We start from the raw sequence: 22,250 nt of genomic DNA on the forward strand, positions 1-22,250 counted from the left end.
ACAGCGGTTTCAACTAATTTAGTTTTTCTTCCTGGTGCTACATTTACTAAGTAAAATGGATGGAAGTACAACAACCCTCATTTGGCTTATTGGTAGCACTACAAGTACTACACTCGTTTTATGTGAATCCACACAAACTTAAGAGCTTTGTTTCTTTCGTTTATTTCATTATTATGTTATAAAGTACGCGAGCTGTAATCTAAGGCTAAGACTTATGAAGAACAGGCACGTCACTGTTTGACCGCGCCTACTTCCGAGAAGGAGACGCAGCCCACATTAAAACAAGCAGAAACCCGAAATAACCTTTCAGAGCAGGACTGTTAGCGGTCATCATTGTTGGCGTTCAGACGTAAGGTATGGTGTCGTTTGTTTTAACCGTCCGTAACAACCGAAAAAACAAAAACAAAGCGTCGACCCCATAACAGTGCTATATTATTGTATTTATCCGTCGTTGCTGCTAAGTTAGCTAACAATTAGCTAGCTAACGCAGCCGAAGGCGATTTAACAGTTTATGGATTTTGACCAAATTGCAGACATTCAGATGGAATCAGCATTTTTTTTAATCTTTCAGTGACATCTTCTTAACCCCCTGTAAGCTAAATTACGCGATTATTAATGTGCTGTGTTACCACTCACGGTATCTTTGGCTCCAGGAAGACCGAGAGTAGCATACGTGACCTGCGAGAATTCACGGCCATTTTTTTCCCCGTACCTACCTGTCATTTAGTTTAACAAATGTTGATCGGCCAGCCGAAGCTATCGTGGCCTTCAAGTTGTATAATATGGAAAGACTTTAGGTTTGTTTTCTGCCGCGACAAAGGGAGAGGGGAGGCAGTATTTTCAAATATTTCATTTTTAAAACCTAAACTTGGTTACTGTTAAGGTTTTGGTTTAGCGAAATATATAAACATTACCGAAGACCGAATGTTTGCACCTGCTACCTTCCGCTAGTTAATGTGTTAGCAGTGACAGACCTGATTCAATGGAGAGCCTTGTTAGTACCAGCTATCATGACCAAGTAATATCTCTGATTGTCTTTCTTGTGTTTGCCTTTGTTTTGTACCAGAAAGGGCTCTTGGTTTTAGTTAACCTGTCAGATCTGTCATGGGTATTACTGCATTCCTTCTGCTGAGCAGTCTTGTCTTTCTGGCAATTACTGCTCAAGGTGAGTGCAGTCCGGATTAGCTTGAGACACGGTAAACACAGCATGGTGTTTTTCTTGGGTTACCCTGTTCTTAAAATTATGTTCTCTCTTTTTTGTCTGTATGTTTTTTCTTTTTTTCTTTTCCCATGTACAGCTCAAAACTGTCCCAGACCTCCTAAAGGAGAAAATATGGATTTAAAGGGCAATGACATTCTTCTAACTAGTTTTCCAGATGGGACCACAGTTACTTTTGCCTGTAACACTGGATATGAGTCTGCAGGAGGGTCCCCACGTATTACTTGTACTGCTGGAAGTTGGAGCCCTCTGGGGTTGAAATGCCAACGTGAATATTAAAACTTGATTTGATATTCAAATTCCTTATTGCAGCTGCATTTCACAGCCAGTTTAAGCACATAAACATGTTACATAAATAGTAGACTATATTTGTTGAGATTACACATAATGTTATAAAAACAAGTTCCAATATAACCTTCTTTTTCTTGTTTCAGGGAAGAACTGTGGCTCTGTGGGGGAAGTTGAAAATGGACAGATTGAATATCGTCCTGGGTCTGAATTTGGTGATAAAGCAGTGCTCATTTGTAACCCCGGGTTAGTAATCAGAATCAGAATACTTTATTGATCCCTGGGGGAAATTATTTTTTGTTACAGTGCTCCATTATAAACCAACATTAAGACAAGACAGACAATACACTAACTAAGAATAGTACAATATATATATATATATATATATATATATATACATACATACATACATACATACATACATACATACATACATACATACATACATACATACATATATATATACATACATACATAAGTCACTCATAAATAAATAGCTGAACAAGAAACATGTGTAGCTGTAGCAGCAAACAGTGTGTTAAGTGGATGAGTTGTACAGGGAGATGGCCACAGGCAGGAAAGATTTCCTGTGTCGTTCAGTGGTGCTTTTCGGTAATCTCAGTCTCTCACTGAACGTGCTCCTGTGACTGACCAGCATGTCATGGAGTGGGTGGGAGGTGTTATCCAACATTGTCTTTATCTTGGACAGCATCCGCCTCTCCGACACCACCTTGAGGGAGTCCAGCTCCATCCCCACAACATTGCTGGCCTTACGGATTAGTTTATTGAGTCTGTTGGCATCTGCGACCCTCAGCCTGCTCCCAAATGCTCCCAAAATACAATGCTAGCTCTAATAAACAGTGTTTAGATAATTAGTTTTTAGATTGAATTTAGTAGTAGCATATTAAATCACTAAAATGTTGCAATTCCATGTCTTAAAAAAACAAAAACTTGCTGTTCTGTGTCATGTGAAATCAAATCTCTAAACTAACCTTTTCCCCTCGAATCAGTCATATGCCAGTTGGTGGAGGAGAACTCACTTGTGGAAGCCAAGGGTGGACGGGCAGGTTGCCTGTTTGTGAAGGTTGGTTGTCTTGTCGTAACACAAGTCACACCCCTGATTAAAAGCTCACTGTTTGTTTTCATTCTGATAGATTTGTATTTTTATTTTCCAGTGACACAATGTGAATCACCCCCTGTAGTACAAGATGGCTCTTTCAGTCCACATAAAGATCTCTATGAATATAATGATGTTATAGATTACACCTGTAAAAAGGATTATACAGTTGTTGGATCGAGACAGTTGCATTGTTCGGATGATGGAACATTCAAGCCTGAGCCTCCAAAATGTATCAGTAAGTGTTTTGAATTTTTTTTTCAATAATTTGTTTTGTTTTTCTTGTGTAGTATAAATTAGGCTAATACATATTATGGAAAGATCATTTTTGACAACTGCACTAATGTCTTTCTTTCCCTGTAGAGGTTGAATGTGGGGAACCAGAGATTTCGTTTGGACAGTGGAGTAGCGGTGCTCGGCCTCCATATGGATACTCGTCTACAGTCACATTACAGTGTAACACTGGATACAAAATGATTGGATCCGCGACTGTGATGTGTGGGCAAAATAGTCAGTGGTCGCCTGGACTTCCTCAGTGTATTCGTAAGTCAAAAACTAAAATATCTATTTGCATGTACTGAGTTCAATCGGATCATCTCTTTGCTCTAAGTGCAACTTCACCCGCAATTCTGAGCATAACTCCTCCTAATGATCATTTTTGATAAATGCTGAATGGCAGTTTACCTCTCCTATGAGGTTTCTTTTGAATCTCGTCATATGCTAGCAAAACATGTTGGTTGCAAGGTGTTATAATTCAAGCTTTTAGTTACCTGCTCAAAGCTGGAGCTTGCTGACTTGTGCTGTCTTTCTTTTCCTCTTTCATTCAATGCATGGATTTTGGCAGCTAACTCTTGATTTCTTGCATTATTATATTTCAATAATGTAAAGAAAATATCCAGTTACATGATTAAATTAAAGCATTTACGAAAGATTATTCTTTCCATTTCAGATCATTGCTCAGCATTTTTTTTAAAGAAATAATCAGTAACATACATAAAGCTAATATTATGCATGAACTGTTCCTGTTGGGAAAATTTTATTCAACTTTTCCAGTTTGTAACTGATACCCTGGCTTTGGGTAATGACCACATGATTTACTAGGGATGCACTGATCTGATTTGTGGATATTGGTTCAATTGGCATCTAGTGGCAGAACTATTATAGCATGAAGGATGATCACCTAATCAAAGCCACAGCAGTTTAGAGGCATATCATGCGAGCTTCACCAATTGCTTTTCTTTGTATGCTTTCAAAGTGCAAAGTTGCTGAAAGTGAACTGAGAAGATCGGACTGTTTTGCTCGATTGTTTTTACGCTCTGTTTGGTATCATATGAATTAAGAGCCAGAGGGACATTGGTTTGGTTTGACACACACAAAAAAAAAAAGATGGAGATATATATTGAACCGTTCAATACAGTGCTTTCGGTTCGGTACGCATATGTATCGAACAATACAAAATATTAAATTTATTTTATCAACTTTCCTTCTGACAGTGCTGTCTGTGTTGAGCGCTCAGTGGATCTGCGCTCGACAGTAGTTGCAGGAGGTGAGCTGGCTTCAAACAAATGATGAAAGCACAGAGATGTGGTGCAGAATGTGCCGTGAAAATTTAGTAAATGACAAATTAAAAAGGCATGAACATTTTTTTTTTTGTATCGAAAAAATATCGAACCGCGACACCAAAGTATCGAACCGAACCGTGAATTTTGTGTATCGTTGCACCCCTAATACCTATCTCACCAAATACCTAGAGTTACTCTGTATCAGATCTCAACTGGTAAAAGCATGATGAGTGCTCCCTCTATTAAGTGTGTCCAATACTAGCTTTGAATTAAAAAGTAGGGTTGGATTTAAAAAAAAAAAAAGAGATTTTCCCTTTTCAAAATAATTTAAGTTTGAATAATGTGATATCTATTCACTGAATCAATTTTTAAATATAAATTAATTTTTTCAGAAATGCCAGAATCTCAGGTTAAAGCTCACAAAATTATTTCAACAACTGACAAACAGTTAAAACAACAAATGAGGGCAGGTAAAACTTAACTCAACCAGCAGCAAAAGAAGATCCAAACGACGTTTCATGTTTGAAAAACATCATCATGAATTCTCTCTTACTTTTGCTGTTTTGCTTCCACCATGATAAAATCACACTTACTGCACAGCTCTCTCTCCTTGTGTACTTTAAGACCAGTTTCCCATCAAAAATCTGTTTTCTCCAGTTTTTTGCTGGCTTATTACGCACTTGTCTACTGTTGTGTACAGTGCTGCTGGCCGCTGTCTTTTGTTTTTCAAAAATTACCTCCAACAAGAGAGCCTAATTTCTGTTCTTCAATACTGACGAAATGTAAACTTTTACAAATGATGCCAAATCGTAAAACACGTACCAGTATTTTTAATAAAACCTCTGTAACTTTGCTCTGCTTCAATTCAGCAGCATCAGGTAATGTTAATCTGCTGATTCATGGTTTTCTTCCGTTTTTGATCTACTGCAGAATATTTTTAAGGAGGTTATCTGCTATGAAGTGCCAGGCCAGGAAAATCTCCTTCATATTTTTGTGTTTTATCCTCTGTTACTTTAACACAAAGGCATCTGCTTTGATGCTTACACCTCTGATGAAATCTCATAAGTGTCAGTTTTGTTTTTATACAGAGATATAAAAGTATGGATATGTACTGATAAATGATCAGAAGTATAATATTTCTGACTGTGTCAAAATTGAATCAAATCAGAACCTTGCGAATCAGAATCAAATCAGTTATAGAAATTGAAATCGATATCCAACCCTACTTAAAAAGCTGTATTTGTCACTTTGGGGACAACACCAGGAACCATTCTTATCTATAAGGGAACATCCAGTTCAGGTTAAACATTGCTTCTGTAATTTTGTGAAATAAAATCTGCCCAGTAAATGTTTTTAGTATTTGATTCTTAATCCTAAGCCTCTTTTAATTTATTGCTGTATTTATAATAAATGGCATATCAGTTTATCTGATGTGTTTGAGAGGCCAAACAGGGAAAGCATTGATTTCATTGGAACTTTTAACTCACTTGGTTAGGAATAGTTTTACTTCCTACAAACACAAGGTCTTGTCATGTCAAGCTTGAAATATCTATAAAGCTGCGGTTGCTTGCATGTTTCCATTGTGTTGTTTTAGCTACCTAGCTGTCCTCCTAGAACATCAACACGCTGCTGCTGTAAACAATGCAGACTTAAACTGAATGATCTTTAGCAATAGCCTAAAAATTGCCAAACTGTAGTTTGGCAATTGATCAGCTTGTTGTCGCAGATATGCAATCAAAAACTATTCCAGGCTTTTGAGTGAGGATCAGACCGATGTCCCAGTCAAATAGTTACATCTCTAGTTGGGATTTTACACATCCCTGCTGACTGACTTTTTGTTCCTGCAGCAAACCCCACAACAACTACCACAACAACTACCACTACAACCACTACCACTACTAACCCTTCTACCCCAAAGAAACCAACAGGTACAGTTCAATTTAAAGCTCGTAAAGTTCTCAAAATCCAGCTTTCCTCCCTTTTAGCTAGGTTGGGTATTTAATTTCTGCAAAGAGCGCATGAAGTTCTGGGACTACTATTGCCAAACCCTGCTTTATGCCTTATAAGTTTCCACAGCAGATCATAATGCAAACCATCTTACCTTTGCTTCTCTTGCTTTGTCTCCAAACCATTTTTTTTTTTAATGTAAATCTGTTGACATAGATTATTCTGTTTATTTCTCAAACTTTGCAGCAGTTTCCATGTGTTCCCAATATCTTGACATTGTTTGAACATGTTTTTTTGGAAATGTGCATAAACTGCTATATTGTCAACAGTTCAAGGATGTGAAGATCCCCGAAAGAGAAGTGCTGAGGTGACTGTGAGCCCTCAACCTCCATATAGACATGGGGTTAAAGTGACTCTCGGCTGCTCATCTGGATACAAGCTAAATGGACCAGATACCCAGACATGTGAAAATAATGGTCTGTGGTCACCAGGAATTCCAGAATGTACACGTAAGTCAGTTGTTAATTATAAACATTTATGTTTTCAGCTTTATCATATAATACTCTACATGGTTAAAAAAAAGTGTGTGTGTGTGTGTGTGTGTGTGTGTGTGTGTGTGTGTGTGTGTGTGTGTGTGTGTGTGTGTGTGTGTGTGTGTGTGTGTGTGTGTGTGTGTGTGTGTGTGTGTGTGTGTGTGTGTGTGTGTGTGTGTGTGTGTTCAATGTCAGTTTCATATCCTGAAAGTACAGTGGGGCAAAAAAGTATTTAGTCAGCCACCGATTGTGCAAGTTCCCCCACTTAAAATGATGACAGAGGTCAGTAATTTGCACCAGAGGTACACTTCAACTGTGAGAGACAGAATGTGAAAAAAAATCCATGAATTCACATGGTAGGATTTTTTAAAGAATTTATTCATAAATCAGGGTGGAAAATAAGTATTTGGTCACCTCAAACAAGGAAAATCTCTGGCTCTCACAGACCTGTAACGTCTTCTGTAAGAAGCTTTTCTGTCCCCCACTCGTTACCTGTATGAATGGCACCTGTTTGAACTCATCATCTGTATAAAAGACACCTGTCCACAGCCTCAAACAGTCAGACTCCAAACTCCGCCATGGCCAAGACCAAAGAGCTTTCGAAGGACACCAGGAAAAGTATTGTAGACCTGCATCAGACTGGGAAGAGTGAATCTACAATAGGCAAGCAGCTTGGTGTGAAAAAATCAACTGTGGGAGCAATCATCAGAAAATGGAAGATATACAAGACCACTGATAATCTCCCTCGATCTGGGGCTCCACGCAAGATCTCATCCCGTGGGGTCGAAATGATCATGAGAACGGTGAGCAAAGATCCCAGAACCACACGGGGGGACCTGGTGAATGAGCTGCAGAGAGCTGGGACCAAAGTAACAAAGGTCACCATCAGTAACACACTACAACGGCAGGGAATCAAATCCCGCAGTGCCAGGCGTGTTCCGCTGCTGAAGCCAGTGCATGTCCAGGCCCGTCTGAAGTTTGCCAGAGAGCACATGGATGATACAGCAGAGGATTGGGAGAATGTCATGTGGTCAGATGAAACCAAAGTAGAACTTTTTGGTATAAACTCAACTCGTCGTGTTTGGAGGAAGAAGAATACTGAGTTGCATCCCAAGAACACCATACCTACTGTGAAGCATGGGGGTGGAAACATCATGCTATGGGGCTGTTTTTCTGCCAAGGGGACAGGACGACTGATCCGTGTTAAGGACAGAATGAATGGGGCCATGTATCGTGAGATTTTGAGCCAAAACCTCCTTCCAACAGTGAGAACTTTGAAGATGAAACGAGGCTGGGTCTTCCAACATGACAATGATCCAAAACACACCGCCCGGGCAACAAAGGAGTGGCTCCGTAAGAAGCATTTGAAAGTCCTGGAGTGGCCTAGCGAGTCTCCAGACCTCAACCCCATAGAAAATCTGTGGCGGGAGTTGAAAGTCCGTGTTGCTCGGCGACAGCCCCAAAACATCACTGCTCTCGAGAAGATCTGCATGGAGGAATGGGCCAAAATACCAGCTACTGTGTGTGCAAACCTGGTAAAGACCTATAGTAAACGTTTGACCTCTGTTATTGCCAACAAAGGTTATGTTACAAAGTATTGAGTTGTATTTTTGTTATTGACCAAATACTTATTTTCCACCCTGATTTACGAATAAATTCTTTACAAATCCTACCATGTGGATTCATGGATTTTTTTTTTTTTTTAATTTTTTTTTCACATTCTGTCTCTCACAGTTGAAGTGTACCTCTGGTGCAAATTACTGACAATCGGTGGCTGACTAAATACTTTTTTGCCCCACTGTAGATGTAATAAAAAATTTAAAGAAACAATTTTAAAGTATACTTTTGATGAACCAGAAGGATGCAGTTCACAGGGATTGAAAGAGATTTTTCAGTGTGCTCATGGGTCAGTTGTATAATCAGTTTAGGAATTTTACTGTCTCTTCCTTTGGTTTTAATTGGTCTTTGTCTTTTTTTACCTTAACCTCCAGTGGACAATGGAAATGGCAGTTCTAAAGGTTTAGTCATTGGCATTGTGGGTAAGTTTGAAATTCATCTTTTTATAGTAGATCATGAATGTAAAATCATGAGGTTGACCCAAAAAGATCATGTTTATATTTCAGCATGCTTATCATATTTTTTATGATACACATTCAGAACATACCCGTAATAAGTATTAAATGGCAGTACTTTAATGTAATATAGTCTTTTTTTTTCCTTTCTTTTATTTAATATTAGGGTTTTTTGTTTGTTCGCTTTTATTTACCTTGACTGTACATTTAAAAAAAAAAAAAAATATTGGTTGGCCATTGGGTCAACTTGTTGGTTACACTAATTATTATATAGTGTTATCAATCCGGTCTTTAAGTCTGACGTCATTAGCCATGTCTGGGCTCTGGAATCTGATCTAAATTCTTTCATCTGTAATTAAATGATCACTGTGGCTGCTCTGCCAGGTGTAACAATTAAGTTTAACACCCAGGCATCCGTGAAAACATAATTTTTGATATTTAACAGAGTTAGAAGTTAGCAGGGAGTGAGCTTGCTAGCTTCCATCTAAATATAATATACCATGTTCTGACTGAGAGATTTATGAAACAAATTCAAACGTACAGCTCTGTTATCACTTCCGACATAAATGAAGATGGAAAGTTACTGAAGTTTGGCTAGCTGTATATAATGATGTGCTATGTGATTGCTAGGACTACACAGCTATGTTAGAATCAGAATCAGAATCAGAAACTTTATTGTCATTGTCATGAGAACAACGAAATTAAGAATGGTCCCCGATCATTGCATCATCCCTAGCAATATCAAAATATAAATAAAACAATAAAATTCAATAAATAAAATAGATAGAATACTTAAAATACTAATAAGATATAACAGTAAAACATTCACATACATTCCCACACACATGCTTCAGACCGTGCATAGATTAACACAAGAGTGGCGTGATGGACATTTTTTTTGTAGTATTCAGATGTGTTATTGCAGTTGGATAACAGCTGTGTTTGAGTCTATTAGTCCTTGCTCTGATTGCCCTGTACCGTCTGCCTGAGGGCAACAGTTCGAACAGGGAGTGGCCAGGATGTGAGGTGTCTTTTATGATAGCATAAAATAAACAGTAAAGCTGGAGGGCGAATGCTAATGAACGGAGGACTTTTTCTCCACTCGATAAAAGTTAATGTGAGGGTTCCCAATGGTTAGGGGCAAATGCACTCGGACGGCAGGATACTGTAAACGGACCAAACGTCTGTCAGGAGAACCACAGAGATAATCCATTCATAATACGAGGTTAGTCATTAATATACTGCTGCATGGGCTGGGCTGTAGTTAAATCGTAAGGGTTTAAAAACTGAACTTTAAAATGATTAGCGATAATAAAAACTGAGAGAAGCCAACAGTGATCACTGACTGTTTTTAGGGGGTTGGGATTAAATAGAACAAGATACAAAGCATTAGAACATGTTAAAAACACCACAGCCTTATTAAATGCAGACTACTTTGGGAACGGAAGCAGGATTCATCATGTCATCACTTAAAGACCAGATATACAATGGTGGTAAACCATTAAGTGTAGGATGTCCTGCAGCTGCAGCAAATGGAAAGTTAAACAAGACGCAAAAGTTTTAAAGTAAAAACGGATGATAGCTCTGTAAACCAGTGTGGTTCTGCACTAATGTGATTTATAATAACTGTAGTTATGCCACACTAGTGGCCTATTACTTGCGTTAACAACTATAATATGTTCTGCACAGTCCAAAGTGGCTCATATTTCAGTAAAATTGGAAATAACAGAAGAATATAGTCTCTCTTTAAAAAAATAAAAAAAAATAACGAGAATTCTTTAACTTGGTTTGTTTCATTGACTGTCTTCTCACTTGAAGACTATTTGCCTGGTCTGATTTTGTTTTGCCCCTTCTTTTGTTAAATACTACTCAAATATTTTGCCAGGATTATCCTCCTCTAAAATTGTATCATCAGCGTAGCAGTCTCCCATATTCTTGTTTAATTATTACTTACTTTTGTGGCCATACTGACATCTAATAGGTTGTCCAGTCAATAAGCTTTTTTTTATTTTTATTTTTTTATTTTCTTCAATTTTTTTTTCGCATTAATTTCCCCCCCTCTCCCCCATAAAAGTTGTGGTCATCGGAGCCCTGGCCGGCGGCTTTGGAGGCTTTATGTGGTACAAGAAAAACAGCAAAAAGGGAAAGCGGTAAAATTGTGTTTTATTAAACTTTGCTGACTAACCCTCGAAAAAGCTTTGTCCTTTGTGTTGTTTGCTTCTCAGGCTACCCATTAGTTTTCCAGCTTTTCTTTCTATCCAAGCTTTCTATAATCTTAGTGTTGCATGCTGAAACTTTGTGCTTGTTGTAAGGCTTCCTGGATAATGAATTTCTCTACTACAGTGTTATTTTATGTAGCATGTAGTGTTTTAAAATATTGAATGATGAGGTGAGTAGTGGTTTAAATTGTGTTGTTACATACAATATTTTATACATGTTGATTCACTGCTGTGAATGCCATGACAGGAATTTTGTTTCATTTGCATTAGCTTATGGCTTATGTACCACAGCTAATTCTTAAATTTTAAGGCTGTGAATATGGTCAAAGAAATACATCTGATTTGTAATATTTTAAAGAGAAGAAAACTTTTTATTGACTAAATTTATCTGTAAAATAGGAAGTGTGTGTGTCATACCAGTGACACATTTCCAGAGAAGTGTTGTATGAAATTCGGTGGCTTTCCTGTTGTGGACTTCAAGTCTTACACTTAGGTGTTTCTCCTTGATTGCTTGGGAGGGTGAAGAAGTGGAAGTGGTGTCAACAGTGGAGTTTTATTTAGTACTGCCTTGTCATTTTACATAGATTACTACTTGTAGGTGTTCTCATATTATATATTTACTGAAACTGAATAAGTCTTTCAGTTAAGTAATGATGTCATCATTTTGCCAGTCTCTGCTGTGTGTGCGTGTGTGCGCACGTGCGTGTGGGCGGGCGGTAGAAATGTGTGGTAGAAAGGGACTTGGCAAAGGGTATCAGGAGGTGAAGTAGACACGCATACATATAGTGAAATCTATAGTGGAGGAAAGACCTTGCTCAAATAGTGCTGACATCAAAACACAGTAGTCTCTCTTTGCGTTGAAATGGGGCATAGTAGGAACTTAAACACTTATTTTTGGGGGAAATGCAATACTTCATATGAAGTTGTATTCAAATATTTATCATGTATTGGGGATGCACAGCGTTCAATTTGCTTTTAGGATCCATAATGTCTGCCATGAACTTGTAAAAATGAGGAGATTGTTAGTCAGTAAATGTTGTGGATGTTTTTTTGTTGTTTTTTAAATAAATGTGACAAGGGAGCATTTGGTGGTGGCATAATTATATCCTGCTGCACAATCTTATCACTCTTTGTATTTATAAGAGAAATATAAAGAGCCCAAATAGTATGTAGGCATTGTTTACATAGTATATTGTAATCTCTTTAGTTGCATGAAAGATTTTAATTACATTTTGGAACATTGATATTAATTCACTTTTTATTTTAGCTTTAATTTGAGTCTTTAAAAAAAGCCAAATGGGTTGTTATTGATAAAAATTTATTTATCTGCTGACAGGAATGAACAGGTAATATTTTGTATCTCATCAAACAAATTTGGCTGTTTTGACTATAAGAGGTGAAAGAGTAGCTGCTGGCACGGGTGCTGCTTGTGTGGGGTGGTCCTTGTGGATGAGTGGTATGTAGGCATGTGGTGGTTTCTGTGGACTTCTTCATTCCATGTAGCTTTCTGTTTGCCTGTTGTACATAATCAATAATGTTGACCAGTCATTACTGGATTACAGCGCTCGAAGAGGCAATACTGACAAAGATGCTACAAATGTTGGAGAGGAAGTACTGTAGCACTCTCGGTAAGATGATGGATCTTGAAGAACACTTGAGCTAATTTATGTAAAACAAACAAAAAACGAGATTAATGTGATAATGTAGATATACACGTCATATAATTTCACTCATGTCCATAATGTATGTTCAGTGATGGTCTTTTTTTCTTTTTCTACCTTGGCTGAACTTGTGAAACAACTGTTTTAGTACTCAAACATTTTTTTCCCTTTCTCTACAGGTTTGCTGGGGGTTTTAGACTTTTCAAAAAAGTATATAATTACTCTTATTTTTTTACTGAATTTTATTTATTTTTTCAGTAAGCATGACAGCCTGGATATTCCACAACTACTTGCTGTGAAAACCGCTTCCTAAGAAGAATGCCAAAGGACCAGTCTTTGAATGTACATGCCCTCTGTGTACATGCATTTGCCCGAAGTTTCTGAGCACCTCTCTTAAAATTGGATTCCGAAGACCAAGAAACATCAGTGGATTGGGACATGTTATGCTTCGAGTGGCTTTTTGTTTTCTGATCATAACAAAGAAACTGATAAATATTTAGCGGAGAAGCTTCAATTCTATGTTGAATTTATCTGTTGCACTGTAGTAAAGGAACACAGCTTGACTATTGTAGCTCATTTACAGATGGTCTAAAATGAGCAAAATTGGCACACAATGTCTGTAACTACTCTTGTGAATTTCATAAATGTTAACCCAGTTGTTGGGTTTCCAAACCTGCCTTCATTGTTTAGTCTTAAATAATGTCAGCACCTTGTTTTTTTGTTTTTTTTTGTTTTTGTTTTTAAATTTGCCAATGTAAGTTTGAGGATATGTGAAGACACTTCAATCATCCAGGAAAGGAAATCCCAAAAAGTTGTTTCTGTTCATCTGGACTCGTCTTTAGTCTCAACTGACTGCAGGTTTCCCAGATCTTACAAACCTAAAGTCAGCTGGGACTGAAGAAGTGAATGAAATGTTTCTCCCACTGGACATGCTACGATGAACAGAAACAACTTTTTGGGATTGAGTTTCAAGGTTTCATTGACAAGGGGGAGGGAAAAAAAAAGTCATAAACTTGTATTTTATGTCTTTTAAACATTTGTGGATATCAGCCTGTCACTGCATGAGTTTTTGTTTTGTTTTTTAAATTGTCTTTTGACTACTTGCTGTTCAGGACATGAAGATGAATATTTTGAGTATTAGCTCAATTGCCTTGCTTAATATTTATTATTAAAATAAAAGAATCTGATTTTTAAGTTGGAACAAAATTTATAATAAAATCAATGACAACATTGCTGTGTGCTAAGCTCCTCTTGATAATGTTAATGTACACACACACATGCTTTTACAGATTTATAAATGGATTAATAAATTCTAAATAAGTAGATTGTTGCTACTCAACGATACAAAAGTATTGAACCGCCACTAATTTTTTCATATGTTGCATTTTTAAAATAAATCTAAACATTCAAGTATGCTTGGAAATACAACATGTATTCAGTCTGTGCTTTTTGAAGAGCTTTTATTGCATGGTGGAACATAATGTGATGATACTTTGGGTTCAGAATTTTATCAGTTTTCCACACCACTCAATGAAATGCAGCTCCAAATTATGACAAAGCCTCCACCCTGTTTTATAAATGACTTGCAGTCACTCTACCTCTCTATTAACCACCTTTATACACATCAATAACAATATGAACCAAATATCTAAATTTGGATTCATCACTGTATTAGACCTTTTGTTAGTGATTTTCAGTTGAGTTCTTGTGTAATTTAGTGTTCCTCACACAGAATGGCTTCCTGACTGCCACCATTGCACTGAGACGATGGCTCGTCAATGAACAGCAGAGGCCTGACCCTTTTTTTTGTCCTCCAATTCTTCAGTTGTTTAAGGGTATATTGATATATCACGTTGTTGGGGCAGAAATGCTTTTTTTCACCAGTCAAACTGTGTTAGCTCTGGTATGTTCCACAGATAAAACTGAAATGTGAACATTTTTTTTTCCTGTGACAGGCTGCCTATTGAAAGAAAAATACCAATTTTGTCTTATGTGTTGGTACTACACTGGTTTTGATCTCTTGAGTTTCACCTCAAGGTGCCTCTTGTATACTTTGGATAATACGTCAGTTTTAAGTGGTTTAACAAATGAGAAAAGTATTTTCTATTTAATTATAAACATCCTAATTATGTCCTGGATTTTAACTATTTAACAATAAAAAAAAAGAAACATCACAAAAAACAGTTAAGGTCATGAAAATTAATTGAGATTTAGGAATTCAATGATGCATCCACTGCGTCCCCTGACCCTTGTTTACTTGGTATTGGATCGATACCAAAATATGCAGTATTGCACACCACTACTCTAGAGTTCCAATGTTGTACCTTAGTATTTTAAAAGACTAAAATCTTAGTGTGGTCATTCTGAGAAACAAATTTTAAGTGGGAACACGATAACAGGACAATGATGAGGCACAGCTACAGACTGCAAGAAAAATGTCGAAAAGAAGCTTACAGCTGTTATTCTGTCATGAGAATATAATCCTGCTTAGCTGTTGTGGAAACATCTTGACAATAAGGTATGTAAGAAGTGCCCATTAAAAAATTCCAACTTGTGGCTCCTTGCTTCAAGTTGTGAAATTTCTCATCAATAAATACCACAGCGTTGTTGTCTCAAAGCAAAACCATTTCTGGTTTGAACCTCCTGCTTATCTAATACTTTTTTTGTGTGAGGCTTTTAATGTTCTCCAATGTTGCAACATCCCACCGTGCTGACATTCTTTTGGTGTTTCCAAAGAAACTGTAAATGTGAATGGTTAGTCAGGTGGTGCAATAGTGAACTATCCAGGTTGCACACTCCCTCTCGTTTCTCTGTGACTCTAAACCGGATAAGCAGTTAAGAAAGTGGGTGGATGGAAGTTAAAGGTTTCATTCAAAATCTGGGATCTTCTGGGTGACCCAAAACTTTTGAGTTGTATACCCCGAAAGACTCTTAAAAAAAATAAAATAAACATATCAATGTCTATAGATTCTACAAAGGCCATTTAAAAAAAAAAAACCAAAAAGCGGACCACTTCGTTGCAAAATCCTCCTCAAGGTAAGATGAGATCTGTCCTTCACTGTAACCGATTTCAAATGGTGCTAGAAACAGAAGCAGACTCTGAACACCGAAAGAAATCGGTCAACCTTGGAAAGAGGACAAAAAGCAGAAGCTGGCAAACGTCAGTGTAGACCAGAAGTTTGTAGTTCTGCGAGTGGTACTCCATCTTCCAGTGGTGACATTTCCATGTTGTACCTTTATCACCGGGCACTTCTTTTGACACCTCACAGCTGGTCATTGAAACTTACTTCCCGCCCCAAGAACACTGATTTCAAATGGTGCTAGATAGATGACAATACTCTAAGCCACCATCTGAAACCAGCTTCCAAAGGGGGAACCTCTGATGAAAGGCCGTCTTCTTTGGTGTAAAATTCAGCAGAATCTAGAACAGCCAGAAACATAAATTCAGTTTTAGTAGAAAACAGTGGAAAATAATAATTTAACATGGAAAAAGTTTACCAACAGATGTTTTTTCTTTTCACTATGAATTGGATTTAATATGAGCAAGCACTATGCACAACTTTGATAAAGTGGATGCGAGGAATATTTCACGAGCTGAAATGAAAAGATGAATGAAAGAACAAAGAAGCGGCACTGAGGCTGCATCTGATACACACATAGCTTCATATCTGCGTGTTCTGTAATTAACACGGAGCATAGGACAGATACGCCAGATGTGAAGTTCTCGCTGATATGGGAGTAAGTTGGGAGACAGCCTAGATTTAGAAGTCTGCAACAATATTCTTATATTGCATTAAAAATTGTCATAAAGTTCAGACAAACTGGGATACTCAACACATCCTTTTAAGATGACTTATTTTCACTGACACTGGATTAATTACTCTAAGATGACATATTTTCATCTGGTACCTAAAATGTTATTTAATATAGAAACAGGAGTCACACTCAGGAGGCAATGCTCACAGAACAGTTGGTAGCTCTGTGAATATAATGCTCTGTTCGCAGAAGCGAATTATGCGTTAACTAAACACCCACAAGAAAATGACACAACATCCATGGCATTTAATCACAAAAGAGTCGCACACTGGATGTGGGAAAGTCGACTTCAGCAAGATCACGCTGAAAGGAGCATTCAGAGGCTGTGTCATGTTAAGTCTTGGATTTAGAGGCTTTAACTTTTGTAAATAGAACAGTTCATTTTTAAAACAATGCTACGTCGGTGTCTCATGCTAATTCATGCCAGTGAAACAGTAAAAGGCACCGTCTCATATCTTGTTTCTAAATGGAAGAAGATGACAGTCCAAGGCAAGCTGAGGGACGTTAAGCGTGATCAACTATATGATGGTTTTGCTCGGGTTTGTACACACAAAGTAAGTTCGATTTGCTGACCTTGTTCAGAAATCGGAGAGAAGGGAAGCAGATAAAGAGAGAGAGATGAAATGAAAAGCACTGAGAAAGCACCAGAACACCTCTCCGTCTCAATCTATTTCTCTCTAACACGCCCACGCGGCTGATCTGCTACTTGATCCAAGCTTCGTGGATGTGTGATGGGCCAAAAAAGAACAGATACACAGAAAATCCTGCCACTGTACTGTATGTCTTTAACATACGGGCTCACCTGCAGCTCTATGCAAACAGACCTTGACAAATCCTCTTCTCTCGGTTGCTCAAAAGAATAGAGAGGATGATTGTATGCTGCTCTCCAGCCACTAAAAGAGAAAAGCAGGGAAGTAGCAGTCAATCGCAGACAATGCGAGCTGTGACGCAGAAACACGGCTATGAGACACTGGGAGGGTGGGGCAGCGACAGGTAGTGGCCAGTTCACCGACTTTGTGCCTCAACAAAGTACATAACCACCCAATCCTTTCTACGATCCTTGTTCTTTTTCTATTTTTGCTCTCTGCATGCAAATGAAATGGATTTTGCTTTAAAACTGCGAAAACACTCTCTGCCCTAATTCCTCCATCTTTACAAAGACAACTCCCACAAATACTACTTAGTCTTTAAACTGATTAAAGACCAAATCAGGGAGCCCTAGCATGAGCCTCAAAATATCAACTTTGATTTTCACAATGGGAGGAAGGACAAAATCCCCACGGCATTTACGAGCCCTTATCAGGCTTCAGACTGACCAAGCAAAACCATTTTGTTTGTTTGTTGCGGTTGGTTGTGTGTGAGGAAGAATACGGCTATGTGTGCGAGTGTGTTTGCGTGGTAGCCACAGTGACGGCTCTGATCAGAGGGCCTGTCTGTCTGTAGGTGTCTGGTTCCTTCCCCTGGCTGCCTCGACCCAACCCTGTGAGCTTTCTTTTTCGGGTTGTTTGTTGCTTGTGTGCCACTGGACCTGTTGTGTAATGCTTATAAAAGATTTAAAGGGACAGGAGGCCTTCAGAGAGCAGTTATCGACAGATTCACAGTGGAACTGTGAAGCACCTCGCGAATAACGACGATAAATACCAGTCCTTACTTCTCTGGGATTAAAATGCTGGGAGAAAACTGCAGTGAAACATGCATGATAAGTAACATTATTGCTTAGAGCTGTACTTGTCAAAACAAGTATGATCGGTCAATTTTATGCAGTGAACAAATACACGGTATTTTTTGTATCTGACAGTGCTACATTATGCCTTGTGTGGATGGACAGGGGGCACGACACACCACGACCCTTCTCAATATTTTTAACATAGCTGGAACTGAACCTTTAGTGGTGATGCTAGAAATCATGTTCTTCATAATCATCTTTACAAGGGGAACATTTTTAAAAAGCCGTGAGAGTAAAAAGCTTTTTACAGCATCAGCAGGTTTAGAATAGAGAGCGAGGCACAGACGCGACACTGACTCCAGAGGCAGGAGCTGCAATGCAGACCACTGAACAGCCACACGCGCTCTTGCATCACTTCAGAAATGTAGCATAGTGTGGACACTGGACTTCCAGCACAAAGGACCAGAAAACCGCTTTCCTCTGAGGATTTATATAATTGCTGAAGTTGCCATCTGCAGCATATAAGTACTCAGGTATCTGAGCGCCAGGGAGAGCGCTATGCACAAAATACTGATCAGCTCAGTCCATAGTAAACGACAAGGCCTCGTTTAACATTTTATTTCACAGGTCCTACAGTTTCCTTTGATTTTCAAGAAAGTAAAATATATGTCATTCTAAATGAGCAAGGTCCTGTAAGTGAATATGTAATGTGGTTTGAATACCTGAGGAAAAAAAAAGACATAATTCCTTTGATGTACCTCTAGTTCATAAATTCTAATTAAATCTGGTACAGCCTAGAGACTCTGTGCAAAGCACCTCGGAGGCAAAAATACGAAAACATATCTAGAAGCAAGGATAAGGAGAACACAGAATAAATATAACAGCTATCAAATAAACATATTTAAATGGACCTCTGTCGTTTCACACGTTAATAATGTTCATGCCTTAACAAAAGATATGAAAAGAATATTAATTTATATGAAATGAAATGAGAAACTTCTATGGATCCCAGTACCTTCTAATAAATGTGTACATGTTATAAGTTTTTAAAGATCTGAAATTCATATAACCTGTAAAACACGGTGCAAACAAGGCCCATAAGAGACAGGGACAGTCAGAAATGTCATTACTGTTTTGATCGTTACGTAACAAAAGAACTACTTGTAAAAACGCAGCTTTAAACAACTGATTTATCAACTGCCACTTTCCTAACTCTTTGGAACAATACAAAATCATATAAACATATAAGCTAAGGTTGTATCCATGGAAAAGTGTTTCTGCAACAGCAAAACAAAACAAAACAAACAAAAAAAAGAGCCCTCCCCAATCAGTTAGGTATTGAACTCCAGCTACTTGCTTGCTAAAAACCAATAAAGTACTGCTGTGAAGCTCGTGGAGCCAGGGGAGCTCCTCCCATCCAATGAGAATTCAGCTTTGGCACGATGGCCTGTGATGCAGCAGCTTTAGGAAGTCCACTGCATGTGAACTGGAGAGAAGCCAAGGCAGAGTCACCAAGAGAACAAGGTAAACAACTTCCCTCTCGTCTCATCTATCCTTCTTTTATCAGTTTGTCTCTCTCTCTCTCTGAACCTGAGCCATGACATTTAGCTCTTTCTGCCTGTCCCTTTCTCCGAGAACAGGAGACGGATAAACAGACGGACAGAAATGGAGAGATACGAGCTGTGCACTGATTAAAGAGAAGTCCAGCCCATAAATGACTGCGTCATCATCCCGATCTCTCCTAACTACGCAGAAACAAATGTGTCCTGGGAAGGGTTTTGCCAGATCCCAGTAGCCCTTGAGGGTAAAAAAACAAAACAAATCACATGATAAAAGTGCCACTAGCCACATGCTGTTATCTGATACAGCTGGATCCTCAACAGTCTCTGCCATCACACATACATACATCTCTTCCTGGATGCTCACTCTTTGCTTCAGCTTCATCGTAAGCTAACCACAAAAAGTAGGCCTACAGTCAACAATGTGAATATGCGTATACGTACACATGTACTTCATATGCGTGGTGACAAAACAATAAAAAATAATGTCATTTGTGTGCCTAAATTTAACAACAAACTTATTCTGCAATTTCATTTCATTTTCTATGCTGTCCACGTTGCTGCATCTGTACACACAAGTAAATGCTGGTGTATTACACATGTAATACTCTGTTTCATAATAGGTCAGACAGCGCCACGCAACCACTATATTCACCTATTTCCACTAATGTAGCCATCCGGATTTCTTGAGGTGATGTTGACAAAAAGAAGAAGAAGGAAAAAAGAAGCGTTGTTCGAATGCCTCGATAATTCTCGGCAAAACATTCCTGACTGGGCTTCGGCGTGATATTAAGAACTCTCCAGAATATTCTTTTGTTAACCCTTTTGTCGCACCTCTGCCCACCCTACGCACACCTTACCCTGCTATCATAACAAGACCTAGTGAAACTATGTCACATCTTCAGCATCCATGTTGAAACTCCGGTATCAGCTCACAGGAACTACACAGCGCGCACACAAACACACACGCTCACACACACACACACACACACACAGAAAGCAGCGACAGGCAGAGCAGATCAAAACTACCAAGGAGGAAGAGGAAGAGGAGGAGAAAGGCGAGGTTATCCGAAACCACTGTGTTCACTCCAGGTGGAAACCGACTGACGATGACTCTGGGCTTCTGTTATCTCAGCTTCTGTTTCTCCCGACATGAAAAAGTGACGTAGCAACTAATCCAAAATCTCTCTCTCTTTCTCACTCTCTGGCTTGCACTCCCTCCCTCTCTGTATCTCCCTCTGCTTGGCTCTTAAAACACACGCACTCTTTATTTTCATCTTGTTGCAACAGCAGAACTGCCATTAGATTGCTACTTCGAGCTAACACATATACACAGAAACAGAATAGACCCCACACAAATGCATATGTACGTGCGCGTTCACGCACACACACGCACAGCTGTGCACACGCGCGCTTAGCCACGCAATTCCTCTTCCTGAGTGTGACGCAGCACTTAATTCTCTGTGCTTTTGTACCACTGTTGTGGCTACACAACGCAGCCTCTTGATCAAGCTGAGACAGAAACACACTTGCTAGGTGCCAGAGAAGGCAAGTGAGCATGAGCAGACTGCAGTTAAAGGGACCAAGGCTCCCTCTCCCCCACTCTGTGACGTTGCTGTGTCCCCATTTCCCCCTATGTCCCTTATAATTGGGTCTCTCTCATTCCGCTGCCCTTCTCTCTGGCACTCTCCTCTCTGCTCTCGGCTAGAGACACACTCTGGCTTCTCTGTCTGTGAGGCAGAACTGACTGAGCCTCCTCGATCACCTGACAAGCCACTGGTTTTAAAGGCACATCACCAGAGTGTGTATCTGTTGCATAAGCACTAAAATGGTCCTTTGGCTTTTTAAAGCTGTCTAAGGAAGAATCCGACTTATCTCTGAAACAAACAGGACCCTGTTTAACACTGTGTGGCTATGCTGTATGTACCTAATATGGTGATTTACTGTAGATTCATTGTACAGGTTGTAGAATGCATATGGTTCCGCATTCAGTCGCCAAGGTCCAGATTAGAGAAGGAAAAATATATGTAGTGCAAAGTGACTGACCATCACATCCTGACTCTGACACATCAAGACCGTGAATAGCCCTACAACATATACTTCCTCTTTCAGTGCTCTCAACCTCAGCGCTGCCCTAAAGGACACACAGGGCACTGTGCTGTTAACCGTTTCATGTATATTGTGAAAAAGAATGTAAGCTTATACTTTAAAGTGATTACACTTTAAAATATAAGATCTAAACATGGGTACTACGTTAGATGTCCTTAAAAGGACTGCGATTCCCGATTTATAAATAGTCTGCTTTGATTCAGTAAAACATTAGCTGAGTTTATTTTAAGAATTCGGGTTGCAGATTGTGTGATTGTTCACATACCTCGAACAGAGGTTTCTTCATTTCTAATATAAATGAGACATTGGCACTGCAGGAGGATAAAAAGAGAAAGTTAAAAACAATAACCATTAAAATCATTCTGTTTACCTTATGAAACGACTCCAGACAATCTGTTAATATTCCATTAGACACGACACTTTACCTGAACTACAGTATGGTACCTTGTGAACACTACAACTGCTATTCCTACCGACTGCGG

The 22,250-nt window shown here is 38.7% G+C and overlaps 1 protein-coding gene across 4 annotated transcripts; it reads left to right on the plus strand.

Moving 5' to 3' along the window:
- Nucleotides 1-259: 259 nt before the first annotated feature.
- On the plus strand, nucleotides 260-13,994 carry LOC146611323 (membrane cofactor protein-like). Of its 4 annotated transcripts, none has more exons than XM_085343785.1 (13): nucleotides 260-354; nucleotides 1,067-1,165; nucleotides 1,299-1,487; nucleotides 1,654-1,753; nucleotides 2,518-2,591; nucleotides 2,683-2,862; nucleotides 2,988-3,167; nucleotides 6,034-6,114; nucleotides 6,463-6,642; nucleotides 8,658-8,705; nucleotides 10,813-10,888; nucleotides 12,520-12,585; nucleotides 12,877-12,941. In XM_085343785.1, the coding sequence occupies exons 2-12, from the start codon at nucleotides 1,105-1,107 to the stop codon at nucleotides 12,575-12,577; spliced, it is 1,227 nt and encodes a 408-aa protein (XP_085199911.1). In that variant the 5' UTR covers nucleotides 260-354; nucleotides 1,067-1,104; the 3' UTR covers nucleotides 12,578-12,585; nucleotides 12,877-12,941. The 4 variants fall into 4 exon arrangements, with proteins under 4 accessions (XP_085199911.1, XP_085199912.1, XP_085199913.1 ...); XM_085343786.1 differs by lacking the exon at nucleotides 12,877-12,941 and adding an exon at nucleotides 12,798-12,869; XM_085343787.1 differs by lacking the exon at nucleotides 12,520-12,585 and having other exon boundaries at nucleotides 12,877-13,994.
- The last annotated feature ends 8,256 nt before the right edge of the window (nucleotides 13,995-22,250 follow it).

Source organism: Diplotaxodon limnothrissa, linkage group LG20 (assembly GCF_057381915.1).
Source record: "Diplotaxodon limnothrissa isolate DT_005_m linkage group LG20, D_limnothrissa_male_GT1.1, whole genome shotgun sequence".
NCBI lineage: Eukaryota > Metazoa > Chordata > Actinopteri > Cichliformes > Cichlidae > Diplotaxodon > Diplotaxodon limnothrissa.